The sequence below is a fragment of the Chaetura pelagica genome, unplaced genomic scaffold (assembly GCF_000747805.2).
Source record: "Chaetura pelagica isolate M959 unplaced genomic scaffold, ChaPel_1.0 scaffold222, whole genome shotgun sequence".
Taxonomy (NCBI): Eukaryota; Metazoa; Chordata; class Aves; order Apodiformes; family Apodidae; genus Chaetura; species Chaetura pelagica.
This window is the reverse complement of record NW_009952711.1, coordinates 9,214,789-9,234,499: the sequence shown is the minus strand read 5'-3', so window position 1 is coordinate 9,234,499 and position 19,711 is coordinate 9,214,789. Positions and strand designations below refer to the sequence as shown.

The window sequence follows — 19,711 nt, the reverse complement described above, 5'->3', positions numbered from 1 at the left end:
CAGCAGGAAGGAGTTAAAGCAGGAACCTCTTGCTGCTCTTCAAGCCCCCTCTGTCAGGGTGTGACACGCATGCGCATGAGCTGATGCTTTCTTGTGACTGATTAGGTTTATAAGACAAAATTCTCTAAATCAGAACACCCAAAAGTCAACATCCCAAAATAAAGTGTTTCCAGTTAAAAGGTATCAGCTGATTTCATCTGTGAGAAAGGCACTAAATATACTGCTATTGGTATAAACACACATAGAAGTCATAGAAATAGATGTAACTGCAAACAGAAACCACACAAACCAAGGTCACTGTATTTGCTGCTACTTGTTTATGACCCAACAGCATTAGCAAAAGCTGCTGCAGTGAAGAACACAGCCAAAATACCCTCCCCTCTGAAAATTCATGCTACAGAGTAAGGCCTGATTGCTCCAGGTAATGAGCCCTCCGTACCTAGCTCAGAAGTGCTAGTAAGCACATGCCTAACTTCCAGGAGATGAGCAGTCCTTGCAGAAGTGAAGCCCTAAAAGATTTAACAAAACTATCTGATTTGCTTATTATATATGGAGTCTTACCACAAGAGTTGATTGCTTCTTAAAAGATTACTTGGGATTTTTAACAAGGTTGACCCACAAGGCATACTTCCTGACAAATAAAACATGTGCATGTGACAGACTTATGTATGTTAATTTTTGACACTTCAAAATGTTGACCTTCACATTCAACAGCAGCTCTGCCTAGGGATTGCTAGCACTGATATTCTTCAGTGTGTGAAGGCTAAACACTGACATCATTATTATTATTTAACTTCATGCAGTATTTCTAAAACTGTCAAAGCAGCTTACTTAAAAATAGCTTTGTGAACTAGCAAAGTCACAATGCTGAGAAGTGGTACTGAAGGCAGTCGTCTTTATTTTCCCCTTTTGAGTAGGATAAACAAAACAGACCGTGCAACTTTTCACACACTTGTGCCATTTTACACACCTTCATTTGGGTTCCATTTGAGCACTTCAATCACATCCCAACCCAACGATATACATCGCCAAAAAGAGGAGCTGAAAACTGTTGTGCTAGTCTGTTTTTTCTTCTTGTTTTGTTTTCATAAAAAATTCTGGCTTATTGACACACCTGTAAGCCAACAGCTGGGGAAGAATTCCATACATTATGTTCAATACCAGAAAAAACTGTTTTGCTTCTTCAGGGACTCTGTAGATGTAAGGAGTTCGAGCATGAAGAGAAGCACCAATATGGGAAAATTGAGCCTGTGGTGTGTATACAATGTATATATTAAAAAAAAAGGTAAACTTGATAAATATTTTGGAAAGACAGCATAATCTGCATGCAAGTTTGCATCTCCAGTGACATTTGCCAAGCCAGACCTTTTATTCCAGAAGTATCCATCATACTTTTTCACAGGGGTACAAAAATACAGTCTAAACTAATATCATGAATATCTTGGTATTAGAGGCATAAGAGGAAGTGTCACTACTATGGTATATTGTATGCACATAGTGCCACTGAACTTTACATCAGGCAGAGGATTTCACCCTTTGCTTAGGGGTGATTATTCCTGTAACAGGGTCCAGGACACCTCCCCAGCGTGCAGCTCTGGAGAGATCCGCACTCCTGAGCCCCAGCCCAGCAGTGGGGGCAGGATCCACACCCACCTCCCCAGGAATGTTGTGTTTGGCATCAAGGGGAAGCAGAAACACTCATGCTGAATAAAGTTTGAAAATAACACCTTGGAAGCTATGGCAGGGGTTTATTTGTTTGGATTTTTCTGTCACCTTAAACCCAGTCTTTCAGATTCTGAGCCCAGAACTCCTGACTATTTCAGAAAACATCTGCAATATTTGGCTTTTGGGATGTGGGTGGGTCTGAAGTGTAGGTTAAGTTTCCAGTGAAGGTTATATGCAAAGGCAAGTTTGCTGGGCTGAAGCATATTTTTAGCATAAACAAACATTTAAAGATAGAAGCATCAGGATAGTGACTGTCTTTTGTCTCCATGTGTTACCTGCTATTTCAAGCCACAGCTCATTCACATTAACTATTGTGTGTCCATTTTTGTTTCCTTTTTTTTTTTTTTTTTTTTAGTTAGTTAGCAGAATAGAAGCTCTGAGAAGATAAGCATAAATTTGCTCTTAGGCAGAGCAAGAGAAAAGTACATCAGGATTTCAGTACCACACAGAAGTACAGTATGGCCAAATCACCTCCTCTGTTCTGGCTTCAGCAGGGGCAGAGGATTTCACCCTTTGCTTAGGGGTGATTATTCCTGTAACAGGGTCCAGGACACCTCCCCAGCGTGCAGCTCTGGAGAGATCCGCACTCCTGAGCCCCAGCCCAGCAGTGGGGGCAGGATCCACACCCACCTCCCCAGGAATGTTGTGTTTGGCATCAAGGGGAAGCAGAAACACTCATGCTGAATAAAGTTTGAAAATAACACCTTGGAAGCTATGGCAGGGGTTTATTTGTTTGGATTTTTCTGTCACCTTAAACCCAGTCTTTCAGATTCTGAGCCCAGAACTCCTGACTATTTCAGAAAACATCTGCAATATTTGGCTTTTGGGATGTGGGTGGGTCTGAAGTGTAGGTTAAGTTTCCAGTGAAGGTTATATGCAAAGGCAAGTTTGCTGGGCTGAAGCATATTTTTAGCATAAACAAACATTTAAAGATAGAAGCATCAGGATAGTGACTGTCTTTTGTCTCCATGTGTTACCTGCTATTTCAAGCCACAGCTCATTCACATTAACTATTGTGTGTCCATTTTTGTTTCCTTTTTTTTTTTTTTTTTTTTAGTTAGTTAGCAGAATAGAAGCTCTGAGAAGATAAGCATAAATTTGCTCTTAGGCAGAGCAAGAGAAAAGTACATCAGGATTTCAGTACCACACAGAAGTACAGTATGGCCAAATCACCTCCTCTGTTCTGGCTTCAGCAGGTTTTTTTGGAGCTATTTTGGACTCACAAAGAACTCAGGTCTGTTCACAGTTAGCGAAGTAGAAAGTGAAATACAGAGCAGGTGTGGTAATACATACCCCTCTAGCAAAAGGGTAGGCTGAGACCATAAATTAAAACAAAAAAGGAAATTGGTTTTCAGGTGGTTCTAACCACCTGCACTTAACAGGGAGAGCTGATCTAGCAAACCTGAGTCAGAAAATGGAGTAATCAAAGAAATCAAATACAAACATACTTCAGCTGAGTGCCATTTAGCATGTTTCTGTAAATAGCTATTACACAGTTAACAGATGTTCAGGGGTATGCTATCAGCAGCCTTTTTATACCAGCCCCATAATTGAGCCTGTCTCTTGCAGCCTGCTTGTTCTCACCTGTCTCGGTCAAGAGCTGCTTTTGTTACCTGGTGGTCTTACTCAGATCCTTGATACCTTTCCTTGCCTGGGAGCCATCTCAGCCTGGGCAGCCAGAGCAGCAGTGCTTAGCAGCAAAGTTTTCTTGTCTTATGAGGCAGCAGCTTCCCAAGCAGCTAGATACCACCAGGCTTCAGGTAGGAGGTTTGGGGTTTCTGATGTTTACCTAGAGACTAAGAGCTTCATGGAATCTTAGAGCCTTTCCTGAGTTGGATGAGATGCTAAGCTGTGTACCTCTCTGTAGAGGACTGTAAGGTCTGCTTGCCTCCAAGAGTGGCCAGCCATGCATCATAGAAAGTTGATAGTAAATTCATAGTAAGCTCATAGTAAGCCTTGTCAGAAAGAGCTGTAAGGGGACCTCTTCTGAGACGTCCAGAATTCCCACAGCCTCCTAGATGCCTTTAAACATCGAAGCCTTATTTGTGGTCTTGCCTCTTATAAGAGTTGTGGCACATTAGTGAGCTTTGAGCATTATGAAAAGAAAAAGCAGAAGCATTTTGCTCTGTTTGTAGCCCATGAAGATTTTTATGAGCTAATTAGCACCATATCATGAAGCTACTGTTTATTAGACTTGTTTTTCAATGTAACACATTGCATTTTCCTTTCGTTACTAGAGAGGATATTTAGGTCTGTTAAAGTAAATTTTTTAATCTGATTTGCCTCTGTGGAAAGTGTGTTGTCTTTAATCTCTTGTGTTTCCTCTCCATAACTGTACTCTGGTTCTCCTTTTCAACACCCCCCCCTCTTTCTCTTCCCTCCTTGGAGCAGTGTCTGTCTCTTAAAAGCAGATCTCTCTCTCACATGTAGCCCAGTCCTGCTCTTCTGTCAAGTATCAAGCAGTTTTGCACCAAATCCATTATTGTAAGCAGTAAGGCAAGAGCTGCTGGCTGCAGCAGAGCCCTGTGCCTGCTGTGAGTGAGATCAGCCCTGAGGCTGGTGTGTTACCTCACTGGGATCAGATCTTCTTGACAAATAAGCCATCCTTTGGTGCTTTCTGCTACTGAACCCTCTTGAAGTGGAGAATTTTGAGGATCAAGCCCTTAAACCTTGGCTGAGAAAGCAACCAAATGTGATACTGCAGCTGCACTTACCAGTTGGCCTTATGCATTTAATAGATAGTCTTGGTTAATCTTGAAGCCTTGACCAGTCTGCTGGTCAGGCTGTCCCACAGCAATTGGAAGCTGCCTGTGTTGGACATGGCACTGCTCAACTTGACAACTGCCATTTGCACATGCCTGTGACTTGCTAAGCTTCTTGTCTGTATGAAATAGTTTGGCTTTGGGTTTTCTTACAATATTCTTTTGCCTGTAGCCCAATCATAGGCAATACTTCAAGTATGTCTTACCCTGCAGTTAAGAAAGCCCTCCAGCTAGGGACAGAAGGGTCTGGGAAAAGGTTGGGAGTCTTTCCTCACTCTGTGCCTTCTCTCTAAAACTGATTAAAATCAGGCAAAGACTGTAACTTAGGGGTAACTGTAACAAAGGGGTTTGGACCAGGTCTTACAAGCCTAAGGAAAGCCATCAAAGAGAGTAGGGAGAGAGTAACCTAGAAAAATGTGTTTCTTAGGTTTAGGTTCTCTTGAAGGCAAGAGGCTCTGCAGAAATGAGCCACCAAAAATTGGAGGATTAAGGAAAACACATGGAGGAGTAGAGAAAAACTTTTTACATTTAAGAAAACAGGGAAGTGGGATACAGAGCTGCTGAGACTGGTTTTGGTTAGCTGGTCTGTGGCTCCTCATCTCATGTGGCTTCTTTATATAGGGAAGTAGCAGTTTAATCAAATTCAGAGGCTGTTTTTTGTATTATCCAAGCTCCTCGTGCTTCAGTCATGTGATATTTAAAAGGCTCTTCCTGAAGCTTCAGGAAGTCCAGTAAGGGTTTCAATCTGGTTTTGGAGTATTTGTAACAGAGTAATTCAAGCTGAGAACTACCTGTAGTTCTGAAAACAGTAAATATTTCTCTTCCTGTGTGAAAGGCTGGGCACCTCAAGAGGTTCTTAGTTTGGATGCATCACAAGGTGTTTTGAGACTTGCTTTTGTAAAAAATACATACTTCATAATGGCAAAAAATAAAAATAAAGTCCCCACATTCCCCACCTATAGGAGCAGTGTTCATCCCCAGGGGGCAATCCCCACTGTTTCCATCATTAGATATTCTCCATTTTTTTAGGAGCTTTGTGTATAACAGAAAGCAAAATGTGTTTCAATAACTAAATATGTTTTAATTATCAGTTTAAAATGTTTTAGCTTGAGAAAAAAGTAGGCAAGTCTGGTAATGTGTTCTGTGCCTCAAAATGACCATAATAAAAAATAATGAAGTGAGCCTTCCTTTCAACTGTCACATGTTTTATCCCAGGTTGCTCACGGTTTACCAAGTCAAATGAATTAAATCATGTTCAGTTGTGGGATGATTCAGGTTCATTCTGCAGTGCATGGAAGTCAAAACTTAAAAAACCACAAACTTAAATGTTTCTTGAATCTGGATAAAATGTGGGGTGTGTGCAGCAGCACACAGTTCTCTACATCAGTTAAGTTTTTGTGAGCCCATGGTTTTTGCTTGTGCCCAGGACAAGCTTCAAAGAGAAAGATGGGAAATTTTGAGTGTAAGCTTTGAGTAGCTTTTCTCCTTGTCTAATGTGTAAATTAGCATCATCCTGAAGCCAAACAACAAGGGACAACAGAGGAGCTCTGGGCTTCAGCAAAAATGTTGCCTCTATTAATTATACAGCTGAAAGGTACAAAGTGCCATTAAAAAGAAAGTGCTTGTTATAGGAAACATTTTTTAAAAATAAGCAAAACTACACAAAAATACCCAAAAAACAACCAAACAAAAATTGCCTCCAATCTGGGGGGCCTGAGCTTCTTGGTAAATTTGCAAGTTTGTGATGGTGCACTCTGACTTCTGGCTTACTTTTCATTGTGCTAATCATCTCTGAAGGAGCAGTTCCTTTCCTGTCTGGGGAATTCATGAAATGTGAGTAATCTGTCAGTAGAGAGAGGTTCCTGACACTGGCTTGCCTACTTCAGCTAGCTTGTGCTTTTTTTAGACTAGATTTGGGCCAAACACAGTTGTATGATATTTATGATACCTTAGGAGCTTTTAAACCTCATTAATTTATTTGCCAGATTCTGTTTTGACATAATTTGGTGATTCAAGATTCTCTATAAACTGGTGTTTAAGAATTTTTAAAAGAACAAACTTGTCATATTCTCTGTGATAGTTGCTCACAAGTAGAAAATAAACTGTCACTACCCTCATCCTTAGAGGCAGTTAAGCTGGATTGTAGTTTGTATCCATGATTGTTGTCTCTGGGCTGGGGAACAAAGGGTTGGTCTGTGTTTGTTTAATCGTGGTACCTGAATTACACTTATTTCTGTGCCTGTGTGTTCTCATTGTTGCTGCAGGACTAGGTGCGTATTTTCTGCATTGTCTGGATGCTCAGAGCACATTTCATTTCCTACGTACAGTAGAAATCAACTGTCACTGTCCCAACTGCTCAGTGGTTGTCTGTATATCATGAGAAGTCATTTGCTAGTTCCTTTTGAATTTTTGTTTGGCCAGTCTTCTCATAACCATCAGCACCACCTATTAATTAATTACAGTTGTTTTTTTAGGAGAATAAGAACAGAATGAGTTAAAGTATGATTATTGGCTTGTCATTGGCAACATGAACATGTCTTAGTGTTACTGTGCTTTGTGGCCTGGGAAGTTCCCAGTGTTAAATCAAAATCATCAACTGATATTGTTCATTTTGTGTGACTAGTTGATACTTTTTTCCATTTATCTTTTTAAAAATGTCTAGTTTGCAAAAATGTATTATGGAAATTTGTATTTTACTGTTTTGTTGTCTTTTGGGTTTTTTATATTGTTGACTGTTACAGCTTTAATACAGGCTTCCTTCATGGTCTCAGCTAAGAAGTGCATGGTGCTTAATGAGGTTTAAATTAGTCCAATAAAAAGATTCTGCAGAAGGAGAGAAGTCTGCTAAAGCAAGAGTGCACTCATTAGACATATAATAGGTTTGATTCTCCACTCCCTTAAATTAGCTTTTTACAGAGGTAAAAGGTGATCCAAGTTAGAATGGCATAAAACCTGCATGGGAAGATCAAACCCTAGGCCTCTTATTTATTCCATAGGTCTCTACTTATTAACTTGTAATTCAAGAGTGAACATTTTACAAAGAAATACCTGAGCTAGTCCTCCAGCATGTATAAGGGTTAAATCAGGCATCCAGGAACAACCAGGCACCAGTAGGCCATACAGAGCAACCACATAGTATGGCACAGAGTAGAACATGTATGCCAGCATCTGCATTTTAAACAGAAATATTAGTTGGTTTGGAGTGTGAAGGAGATGCATTTAAAAATTAGCCAGCTGGTGACTGAGGAGCTGGCTCTATTAAAAACATTCCTGGCAGCAATGATTCCCAGGGTTTTTTGCGACTGTAACTTCTTTGAGAAGAATTTCACACCTGGATGCTGACTGGATCCAGGTATTCAAAGGCCTCCACTACTCTTGGCAGCTGTCTCTTTGCCCATCCAAATCTTCTTCATCCCAGGATATGCCTTCCTCCCCCTTGCCATCTTGAGACCATGCCAAGAAGTATGGCTTGAGCTAACTCAGTGTCACTTTCTCAAGCTCCTTTGCACCTTCAGCTGGGAGGTGTGGGATGCACCCCACCCCACCTCCCCCCTCCCTTTCCCAGAAAGAACAGGTCCAGCAGAGACATCTGGGTTCTGCTCACTGACTCACTGTGACTCCTCTTGCTGCTTCAGGCCCTGCCCCTGGGCAGCAGCCAGGGTTGCAAAAGAATGGCAACCCTGCAAATACTCCAAAACTAAAGTACAACCTTCCCTCTGCAATGCTTGTGTAAACAAGGTGTGTAAAAATGTCGTGTTGCAAGGAGTGTGTCACTGGTGACAGAAACATAACATGAGCTTAAGGAATCTAGTCCTACTACACTCCTCTTTGCTGCATTACTCCAGACTTAAAGTCTACTTGGCCCTTCTAAGGAAGGGAAAAGATCATTAAAAGCATGATTTATGTTCCATGGAGTTCCATTAAAAGAAGCCTCAGTGATTAGGATGTATAACTGGGCAATGGATTTGAATCCAAGTTAGGTTTATGGCAACAAAGAGTTGGTACCCTGGAATATAGAAAATAGGAGAGAAATTTAACTTGCCCTGAACAAGTAATTCCCTTATTGATCTTGTCGTCTGTGAAACCCATGGCTTCCTCTTTGTGCCAGTTTGCAAATCAATTAAGACTCTATGCTCCACATCCAATCAGTGCTTTACCTGAAGCTTAGGATAGGCAGCAGGATCTTTTATATAAGGCTCGTGAAGTTGAATATACAGCCGGCAGAGCTCAGCAGGGCAGTCCAGAGCAATCTAAGAAGAATGTGTAAAACTTCCCATGAGCAAAGAATTGATTCTCAAGTGAGCTACCCTGATACCTGTTCCCAGCCTTAACAATCCACTAGTGGTTTGCAGCACTGCTTCCCTGGACTCTTGCTCAAACATCAATTGCAAAGGGATCTGTTTGGTCAGCAATTAAAAAGCTGAAACGCAGGCTCCTCTCAGCTCCTGCTCAGGGGCCTTGTGAGGACTGAAGTCTGACTGCAAGAGTTCAGCCTGGTGGCTATGCTGCAGTAAAAGTAGAATGGCTATTGATTTGCTCTGATAAACAGACTTTGATCCCAGCAAATGAACTTTCCAATGGAAAACTGCTCAAACAGTGGAAAATTCAAGTTAAGCACCCAATTTTAGGCTGGCAAACTACAAGTGAAGTCCAAGAGAAGTCAGTGTCTTCTGGCAAGGCATCTTTACTGCCATCATTACAGGACTGATCAGTAAGTTTTACACATATATAATTTTCATATGTATTTGTTGTGTGACTTTGAGGGGGAAATGTAAAGATTTGCTATCAGTGGATATTCCTCCCTGTTCTTTTCCAACATCCAAGAAGCAGGTCTGAATGGATTACATTTTATTAGCTTGTTCACAAAATCATGGTTCCTGCAGCTTCCACAGAGATGGTCAGATGATCCCTGCAGGTGTAAGGAGTTCTTTTGTGGTAAAGGAAATCTATAAGGAAATGACCATGCTCCCAAAATCAACAAGAAAGGTCCTCTCAGAAATGAAGTGAGATTGCAGAACCAAGGTACATGTTGGAGCATGAGGTTAACATTTCCCACAGAAAAATCACAGGTAAAACAGTTGATTAACCTGCATCAGTGGTGCTCTGAAGTAGCAAGATCTATAAGAAATAAAGCAGTCTGAGAGAAGTTGAGAAAAAATATTTTTGAGGGAAGTTTTCAGAGAAACAGCAGAAGATGGCAGAGTAATGTGAGCAGCAGAACTACAGAAGGACAATCTGTACTATGTAGGCAAAATACTGTTTGGGTACTTATCACCTATTATTTGAATTATTCTAGACAGAATCAGATCTACAAATCAAGCAAGCAGGGAGTTGTCTAAATGTTTGAGCTCAGTTCACTGAAATATACACAACTTCTGTTCTGCTTAAGTCAGAAAATGCTGTAGAGCTGACAAAGTTTTACTGCCTACTGGATTTATCTCCAAGTATTTTCAGTACTGATTCATTCCCTCAGAAATTTAAATTCAATCAACTATACTTAAAAAGCAAGACTTTTTTAACTCTTGTTAAGTAGCAACAACATGTATTATTCAGGCAATGTGGATAAATTGTTTTTTTTCAGGTGAAGAGGTTCTCCTCTATCTCATGTAGTGTAAGTCAACTTTGTTTCCTATATAATTTTGAGTCTCTGTTTAGAAAAACAAATACAAACTTGATTTAGTTGGTTTGTCTCCATGTTCTTGGACATAAATGGAGCACTTGACAATGAAGACAGTTTTAGGTCATGTTGATCTGCACTTGGGATACTACTTACTCTTGTGATGGTGCAACTGCTTTCTTATGAAAAATATATACAGGGCAAAATGGAGAGGCAAACCAATATTAATTATCATAAATAATCAAACTGGTCTTTATATGTCTAAAGCCCATTCCAACCCTGAAAGTCACAGGATTTCTCTTTACCAAAACATGTATACTTCTTCACACAGATACAGTTATTTCAAATTTAAATCTGAATATTAGAGGCTATAATATTAAAATATTAAAATATCTTCAACTTACCATGCCCCTAAATATGCAAAACCCTGTTGCTAGGATGAGGTATGCAGCTAACATTAAATCTATTGGTCGTCTTAAGAGTCCTTTCTTCTGGACTTCCTGAACCACCTGCAATGGAGTGTGTTTAGTAAGCACATCCTGTTCCACATGACATGTATTCACTCTAGATCAGTCACTACAAGTGAAGTGGTGAAACATTGATAGAAGCAGTTAGTTCTCAGTTACATTACACTATTTATCCACTGCTTTCAGAAGCAGGAAGATGTCCACATCTAAAAAGGTGACTTTGGAATTACAGGATGCAGTGAGGAAAGTTAATCTGAATAAACACTAGAAATGGATGTATCCAATTACAGCCATTTCAATACACATTAGTTTACTTTCAATGAAATGATCACTTTGAAACCACATAAGGCTTTAAAGCAGCTTAACTAACTTCTTCAAAGTTATGTCTTTTGCTAATTGGAATTAATTCCTTTTCTTCTGTGTCCTCATGTAGCTTCAGGAACAGGTTTGTCTCAAACATTTGAAGTGTGGGCAGATGCAAGGAGTTCACACCCTAGGGCAGCAAAGGCCACGTAGGTATCTGATGTGGAAGATGACTTGGTGGAGCCAAAGTCATCTCTTTTCCTACATGGTTAAACTTGTAAGACCCATAGAAATATTCTGAGGTACAGCTTTGGTACTGTGTAGTCACAGACAAAATGATAAGCACATCAACTTATCTTTCTGCAGTTCAGAGGGAAAGCTTCCCCATTTATGTGTTACTCATTTCCTCTTCCTTTTTATTAGCTATGTTGGCATGCAGACAGTGAAAGGAAAATCTGATTTCCTTCCTGTTATACACTTGTGGAATTGTCTCCAAAGCACCAAACAATAATTAGGATGTAGAGGCACAGTTAAAAGCACTCAGGATCCAAATACTCACAATGAAGTTATTGAAAAGGAGAACTGATCTTGCCAGCACAATTCCTGAGTAAGAACTGCAAAATCTGAACTCTAGTTTAACAAATAACTATTTTAAAAGCATAGGCCATCCCTTTCATAAAACTGATCATTGTTTTCCTTTTAAAGGATCTTTTTCAGAAAAAGTTACACCCTTCTGTTTCAAACATAAATACCAGGTCTCTTTTGGCACTATGGTGTCACTTCACAGTATTTCAAGTACTATTGTAGGAATTTTTATAATATTACCTGGAAAGAATATCTATATTCTAGTATTTATTCTTGTTAAAGACAAAGGCCTGTCATGGCTGTTGAGCTGCAAGTTATTTTCAGATGTAGACTACCTACAGGTAAAGGAAAGTTTGCAGATTGATATACTTTCTTCCCACTTCTGTCTAAGTATGGAGCTTACATATTTGTGTATCACTTCTCCTTTCAAAAGGTTTATTAAATGTGTGAATATTTACTGTGATCATAAAGCTACTATGGAACTTTGTACTGGGGGGTTTTGGAGACAAAGCCAGTACTAGTGGAAACAGCCTTTGGTGCAGTATGAACTTGTGAAACTGCCAAGGTAGAGAAAACTTGCAGCTCTTTTCTCTGTGCATACATTTATGCAAACAAAATTAAAAGGAGAAGTTTAAAAAAAGCAGAAGCAAGAATTTGAAAGACAGTATGTGCTTTGCTGACAGACCTCAGCTACACAGTGATTTTGACTTACCCTTGTTTTAATACAGCCAAGTCACACATGCTAAAATGAATTATGTGATAAGTGACTGGCTGAGTAGAGAGGAGTTGCCACAGGTTTCCCCTTTGTTGCAAATAACATTGAACTCCGCACAGATCTTGCCAACCCTGCCATTGCTTTTGTGTAGCAAGGAAGTGTGTAGACACGCTTTGTATTTCCCTCACTTCAGGAAAAAGCCATTTTCCATAACTTCTGAGAGGCTTTTTATGTGATCAGTTTCAAGGAATCAGAATAATCTTGTGCACTTGTGCTGTCCATAGAAGTCAATCCCTTCAGAATTCATTGTAAATCTGAATTGGTGTATTAATTTATTCTAAATTACATTAAACTTTTCTGAGCTGATATACTTGTAGATAAATCTGCTGGGCTTTGTACATCATAGAATGTCTTGAGTTGGAAGGGACCTCTAAAGGTCATTTAGTCCAACCCCCCTACAGTAAGCAGGGACATCTCTCACTAGAACAGATTGCTCAGAGCCCCATCAAGCCTGATCTTGAAAGTCTCCAGGGGTGGGGCCTCTGTATGTTATACAATACTTCATTTATGTCTGAAAGAGTTGTATAAAAAATAAGAATATTCCATGAGGAGTCAGGATAAGAATTAAAGACATTTTAAGATACACAGGTATTGAACCTCTGAAGATAAAATATTACTTGGAAATTACTTAGGAAAGGTAGGAGGCTCCAGTGAAATGAATCAAGGCTTTTTCAATGACCTTCTGAGCAAGGGAGTTTAGGTTTACAACAAAGGATTCACTAAAGTGCAATGTTAAAGTTTCAGACCTCCAGCTTTTTATAAACTCTTTTTGAAATAAAATTTTTAAAAACAAGTTTCTCTTGACTTTATCCTGAAGTAAAATATCAAACCTAGGTAGGCAGTTCAGCTCCTGATAAGCACAGGAGACTTGGCTGTATTTCAGCAAATAAGCAGCCTATTGTGTTAATAGCAATTTCTGTGGTGTTCTCAGTACTAGGAAAACAAATGGAAACCTTCATCCATCATCCATGCAAGGAATGTTCTCACTAATACATACAGCAAAAGTAGCCATCACTATCTTTAACTATACTTCTCTATCGTGATGACTCTAAAGAACAGGTTTCTGGCCAGCATTACTGATGCCTCAGCTCAAACTCCTCTGGGATGGGAGAAGTGGTTTCCTATAAGACTATGCAGGAGGGTAGAAGAGGGTTTGGCACCTGAAGTTTCCAGTTTGCCTTTCACAGGGATTTGCCCTAAAAATGCTGATTCTAGAAAGGCTTTTCAAACTTCAGGACATATGCCTATCTTGCCTACTGAAGAATCCTGCATAGATGGCTGAATGTTATGTCATACATTTCTGGGAAACCTGCCTGCATCACCTGCTGTTACTCTATACCATAGGCTGTGCCCCTTGCACCCTCACTGCCTGTTACCTGTGGAACAGGAACAAATCCCCCTCATCTGTGTCTTTTTCCAGTTATAGAATGAGCCTGACTGAGATTCAGGAGCTCCTGTGATGCAAAAATACTAATTGATTATATTACTTACAGCTGGTATGGCTTGCTTATAGCTACAAAGAGCTAAAGACCTGTGCTTTGTACTGCAGGGATTGTTTTTCAATATAAACCTGCATAAACTATTACTGCATTTTTTTATTGCTCAGTTAATTTTATAAGAGTCTAACTATTACTTTCAAAGGAAAAGGTCTGAGTTTTAGGTAAACATTTTTACAGATTTCTTAAGTAAAAACCTGTAAAATCTAATATTGCAGAATGCACAGAGAGATTCCATGCAATTTGATTTTTTATAAGTCAGCTGCAGAAAAATACTTTCTTGCAGAGCTTCTGTAAGGATTTTGTGGTGCTTTATGAAGCTGGTATATGTCAGCTAAGAAATTGAAACAGTCAGAAACTGAATAGACTAAGGCTAGTAATGTAATTACATCCAGAAATGAGTTTTTTTACTCTATACATGAGATTCTTTTGCTTTTTCTCTATCCCACCATAATGAAATGGTCCTGCAGTATAGATATATTGACAGTGGCTACACAGCCCAGCAGCAATTGTCATAACAGTGAACAGTTAGAGTACATTCCTTGCTCACCAAGGGACCCATACAACTCTGAGGAAAGAGCAGCACGTTTCAGTTTCCCTCACAGGAGCCAGCATTGACATCCAATAATATTACCTTGACTGGAGCATCATGAGTCGCTGAAGGTTGATTATAAATCCGGAACCCAGCCCACACGGGAAGGCAAATATATGGTATACTTAAGAAAAAAGCTGGACACACTTTTGTTCCATATTTTCCTGTTGAAAAATAATTAAGATGTATGAAAACTTGTGAGCTGTGTTGCAGATGAGTTAAATATCCTGTAAAACATCATACCTGAAGCAGCCATGGTCATGTAAACAAAGCTTTAGAAATTGCTGTTAAAGCAACACAAAAATATTTTTGAAAATCATGTGCTCAGTGGGGGTAGAGTCACAGGTGACAGATCCTATAAGACAGGAAGCAGTTTTGGAAATAAGAAGGATCTTGTGTGGACAGGAAATCACCTCTGTCACCCTGCAGTAGGTAATCCTAGAGGATGGGACAGCTTTGAAATCTCTTAATGGAGCCTGCTTCAAATAGAGACATCATTCTTTTTAAAAATGGAAAAAAAAGAAAAGCATGTATCCATTTTTTAAGACATGATACAGCATTTGTTTTCTAAAGTCCTGATTCCTCCTCCAGGCCTGTACTAGTATTCAAGGGAAAAAAAAACAAAAAACAACAACAGCCTAATGCTGAGTTCAGAAAATGCTTCACTGGAAGAAGTTAGTAATATAAATTATGTCCTTACCCACAATGTTTCCAGGCATAAAGACAATGATGCTCATTATAATGGAACCTAGCCAGTAGAGGCCAATGGTTCTATAGCTTTGTCTGTTTAAAAAAGAAAAGAAGACATCATTTTAGCACCATCCCTAAAAATCCCCTATCCTGAGTTACCCTCAAATATCACACTGATTGCCATGGTTGTATCTTAGTAAGTAAAGGTTTTTAAGTCTGCACCATAAGGAGGTTATGGAGAAACCACACACTCCTGTGTAAGAAGGTTACCACATGAACAGTAGAGCATTTGTGCATACTTAGTTATTTGCCATTGTTCCACCCACCTGAAGGCTGACTGCATGATTTTGCACATCACAGATGGTACAAGACTATCAAATAATTCATTTCATTCTGGTAGTGCTGCTGTTACCAGTGAGTACATCAGCCTCTGGAATTTTAGTACTTATTTCCCAAACTCTTTATTCAAAAGCAAGAAACGTAAGAACCCCTAGGAAGAACAACTTTCTCTTAAGCTGCATAATACTCTCTAAAACAGATGAGAGAACATCACCATGCTAAGCAATGCATTATTCCTATCATAAATAAGTTATTTAAAAAGAAAAAGAAGGGTTCTGCACATGTGGTTTCAGTGTGTGTCCTCTTTAAGCTTTCCTTTTAACACAAAGCATTCAGAGCTCTCTGCTGCAGAGTGAAGAAGACAAGACTACAACTGAGTGGATTTCCTGGTCTATTCAGCTGAAAGAAAGGGTAACTTGGTGAGGTTTCAATTCCTGAAAGTAATGAAACTTTGATATTATTGCTTTGGGCTAAGATGTGTAACAGTCCTGACAGAAAAATCTAAACACTGCAGAGAAAAGAAAGCCCTCTGTAGGCTACCTGAGAATGCAAGCAAAGTAAACAGTACACAAATTAAAATTACTTACTCCCATGCAATAGCTGCCACCATCAACAGGTACATCAGGTAATGAACAGAGCCATCCCAGTAGCAGATCACGTGGCCATAGGCAGTGTTCAGATAGGGCTCTCCCTGGGGAACATTTGTTTTAAAAGACATACAGTGATTAGAGGAAGAATAACAGGAAACAACTTCAGAAAAGTAAATGATGTTCTTCAATCCTGGGATACAGGTTTTGACTGACAATACGAGTTTCTGAGCACAAACCTGATTTAGGTAGGATCAGGTATAACTAAATCAGTTATACAGCTGCAAATAGGGTGTAAGAAGGAAGGGAAAACTCCTATGTATGACTGTCAGCATTGTTCTGCTAGATCATGGCAATACTGCTTGTCCGTATTTTTGTGATAAAAGGCTATAAAATAGATACATTTATCATGGAACAAAGAAAGATCTTAGCAACCTAAAGATCTGCAACTGCACTGATTATATTGATGACAAGGCGTAACCTTGTAAGGTCCAATGCATTTCACAGTGAAGTTCATGGAATCTTTTCAGTGACTTTCATACAAAGCTCTCACTGAGCTATTTTTGGGGAATGTTGATACTCAGCAGCCAACAGATTCTGCTGACAAGGTATCTCGCATCAGCATTTTTTTAACTCTAATTCCTTTTAGTAAAGTGATTAGGCACAGACTAAAGGATCAATTTTGTTTCCTTCTTGGTAACACTTGTGGGTACCTCAGTACTCATCCACTCCTGAGGGCTGAGTATCTGTGGCTTCCTGCAAACCAGTACAGCCCTTCCAGTTCCCACAGGAGTTAACAGCATTACTTCAACTAAATGAAACAACCTTGGAACTTGAGAGCTGTGCTGGTTTTTTTTCCGAAGTGAATCAGTGATTTCAGGTCAATGAAGGTTTTGTCCGTAACAACAATGAAACAGGTCAGTGACCAAATTCAAGATGATCCTCTTAAATGTATTAGTGGCTGGTTTTTCTGCACCCAATACTATAGCAAGCTATTTATAGAACAGATTTTGTTTACATTTGTGAGACAAGCAATTATTTACCTCTCTCAAGTAATGAGTCATGAATCCATCAATAATTCCATCTTGTTCCAGTCCAATTATTAGATTCACTACACTGGTGAAGGCAAATACAGCATAAACTGTAGTAACATAAAGGTAAAAAAATATGTTAATAAAAACTTGGAATCATGCAGTCCAATAAACTTGAGCAGAGATCTATAGAACAAGATGCAACTCCTTTGAGGTTGCACAGCTCAATATTTTTTAATTCAGCAAAATTCTTTGGATGCTTTACTTAGGACTGTGAAATTCTGCAGAGCTGTAGAGACAGCCCCCATGGAAAGGCCACATCTGCAGAAAGGCCTGTATAGTCTTTCAGAAATACTGGTCACACAAAGCAGGCAACCTTGACTGCAGTCATCTCTTAGTAAGAAGAGAGGACAACAAAAAGGAGGCAGAGAGGGACAGTGGCTTGAATTTTCTTATGTATTACCCATGTGAGTTAACATAGAAGCCTAAAAAAAATGGGAGAATTAAGGAATTCAGTCACTGGGAGATCCAAGCCCTGGAGGCCACTGATCCAAGAGATCTAGAAATCCCACCCGAGTCCACTCAGGATGAGATACACGAGAGGTCTACTGTGGTGCCTGCTCCAAGGTTCTTAACAGGGCAGATATGACTGTTTCAAACACTTTCAAGGCTCAGCTCAAGTGTTATTATTTTCAGGTAGGAGGTCTGGCTTGTCCCTAAGCTGAAAAGAACAAAATTATTCAAAAGAAGCATTATTTCTCCTCTTTTTTTCCCAGTCTATCTTTCTTGGCTCCTTAGCACCTCACCAGACTGGGTTCTGAAACCATGCCTTAAATGTTCAATCTGAAATAATCAACTTGTCATTTATATAAACTACCACTTTCTGAATTTAGCTTAATTGTTACCAAGACATACCATAAAACAGCGGGTCTTTGGGTGGTTTTCTTTTGACAAGAACACGAGCCAAAAGGCCAATAAAAACCAGAACCAGCAATCCAACTGCAACGATTACCCAGGAACTGTAACAGCATTAAAAAGAAAAAGAATTTAATACACAGAATTTTGCTTTTTTTTAGCTATCTTCAAATGCACATATTCTAAAAGTAATTTTTAATACTTTAAAAGGCTGTTTTGAAAGTCCATTGCATAGTCTGTCACAGTATTCTTTTTACAGTTTTGCAGAATTTATGTGCCTTTTCACATGTGATCATCTATAAAAAGAAAATACAAAAATAGCTAGATAAACAAGATACCCAGGAGTCTAGATTTGTCTGACTAAAATCAGTTTTCATACTGTTTTTTGCAAAAATAAACAAAAATTATGGAAAACTTAAAGGCCAACAAGAGGTGAAAGTCACAAACACATTTCAAGGTCAAAAAGGATCCTTAGGGACATTTAATCTTACCTCAGCAATAAATAATCTACTCAGGAAATTACATATTCACAAATAAAACACACCAGTCCCATGGAACTGGAGTAGCAGTGTGGAGAACCTATGATGGTTATGGGTTTAATTTCCAATTTTGGAAGTGTTACTGATGGTCTTTCTGGCCCTATAAGGCAGGATGGCTCGGGGAGCTTAGAAATCAAGGCAGGTGGGCTTGGCAGAAAACACCTCTGAAGGTGGGGGCTATAATGTTCATGCATGTAAAGTGGTGGTGGAGGAAAGAACAAAGTAAATTTGTCTCCTTTCCCAAGAAAACATGAGTTCAGAAAATCAGTTTGGAATTGGTTTAGATTTTAAGTGTGTAACTTGTATTTAGCTCTTGTAAAGACAGACTCTTCTCAGTCCTCACTTCTGTGCTTGTAGGAAATGGGGGAGGGGGAAGGAGGGGAAAGTTAGGTGAAGTCCAAAAGCTAAAAATATTTGGCTTATGATTTTATACATGTACACTGTGTATCAACAGAACAAACTGTGTACCAGCAAACAATACAGACTGTGACAATTTCAGCCTTAGTGAAACTTAAAATTATTGCAAAAAACTTGCAAGATCAAGTATTTCAGGATATACACACACATCCCTTCCGAGGCAGGACTAGCAGGACTAGCTTGCTGATTTATCTTATGGTTTGGATCCTCTCCTAGTCTGTTTTCCCAGTGATGAATCTCTTCATACCATTACAGCTGTTAATATTGCAGTGACTTTTCACTGCAGTCTATCAATTTGAAATAAATATTGGCAATGAAGCAAGTAAGTCAGCCTGTGTTTCTTGGCATTTCTCTAGCGGTGAGGAACAAAAAAATGAGTTATTGGCCAGAAGGAGGAAAATGAGGAAGGTAGAGATGTAGCAAAGCCTTCAAAACATGCAACAAGTAGTTGTGCCGTGAAGTTGCAAAACACCCCGGGCTGTGAGATGACAAAATACCACACGGACAATTTTAAGTGCACTGGGTCTGCCATGAGAAAAGACCTTTCTTTCCTAGACGGTTCTGCTTATCCTGGGATCCTGCTTTTTTTGGCAGAGCGAGGGCACACGGACACTTTCAGCTAAAACTCGCGTGTCTGACGGGGAGCTGAGGACCTGTCGGTGGCCGCTGAGCGCTTCGCTGTTAAATAGAGCCGGGTTTGGTTTGCGGAGGCCGGGTCTGTCAGAGCCCCGTGTGTCTGTCAGAGCCCCGTGTGTCTGTCAGAGCCCCGTGTGTCTGTCAGAGCCCCCTGACTGTCAGAGCCCCGCGTGTGTCAGGACCCGCCGCGCCGGGCGGTACCTCGGGGGCCGCTCTGCCCGTCCGGGCTCCCGGC

General features: G+C 39.8%; 1 protein-coding gene across 1 annotated transcript; it reads right to left on the bottom strand.

The window, feature by feature from the left end:
- Positions 1-663: 663 nt before the first annotated feature.
- TM6SF1 (transmembrane 6 superfamily member 1) lies at positions 664-18,008 on the bottom strand (the record flags this gene model as incomplete). Its single annotated transcript, XM_009994478.1, is given in 9 exon segments — positions 664-1,248; positions 7,536-7,655; positions 8,645-8,737; positions 10,509-10,613; positions 14,365-14,486; positions 15,023-15,105; positions 15,939-16,042; positions 16,982-17,079; positions 17,885-18,008. Coding segments are annotated over 9 exon segments (1,041 nt in total), but the record flags the coding sequence as incomplete, so codon positions are not given.
- Positions 18,009-19,711: the final 1,703 nt, after the last annotated feature.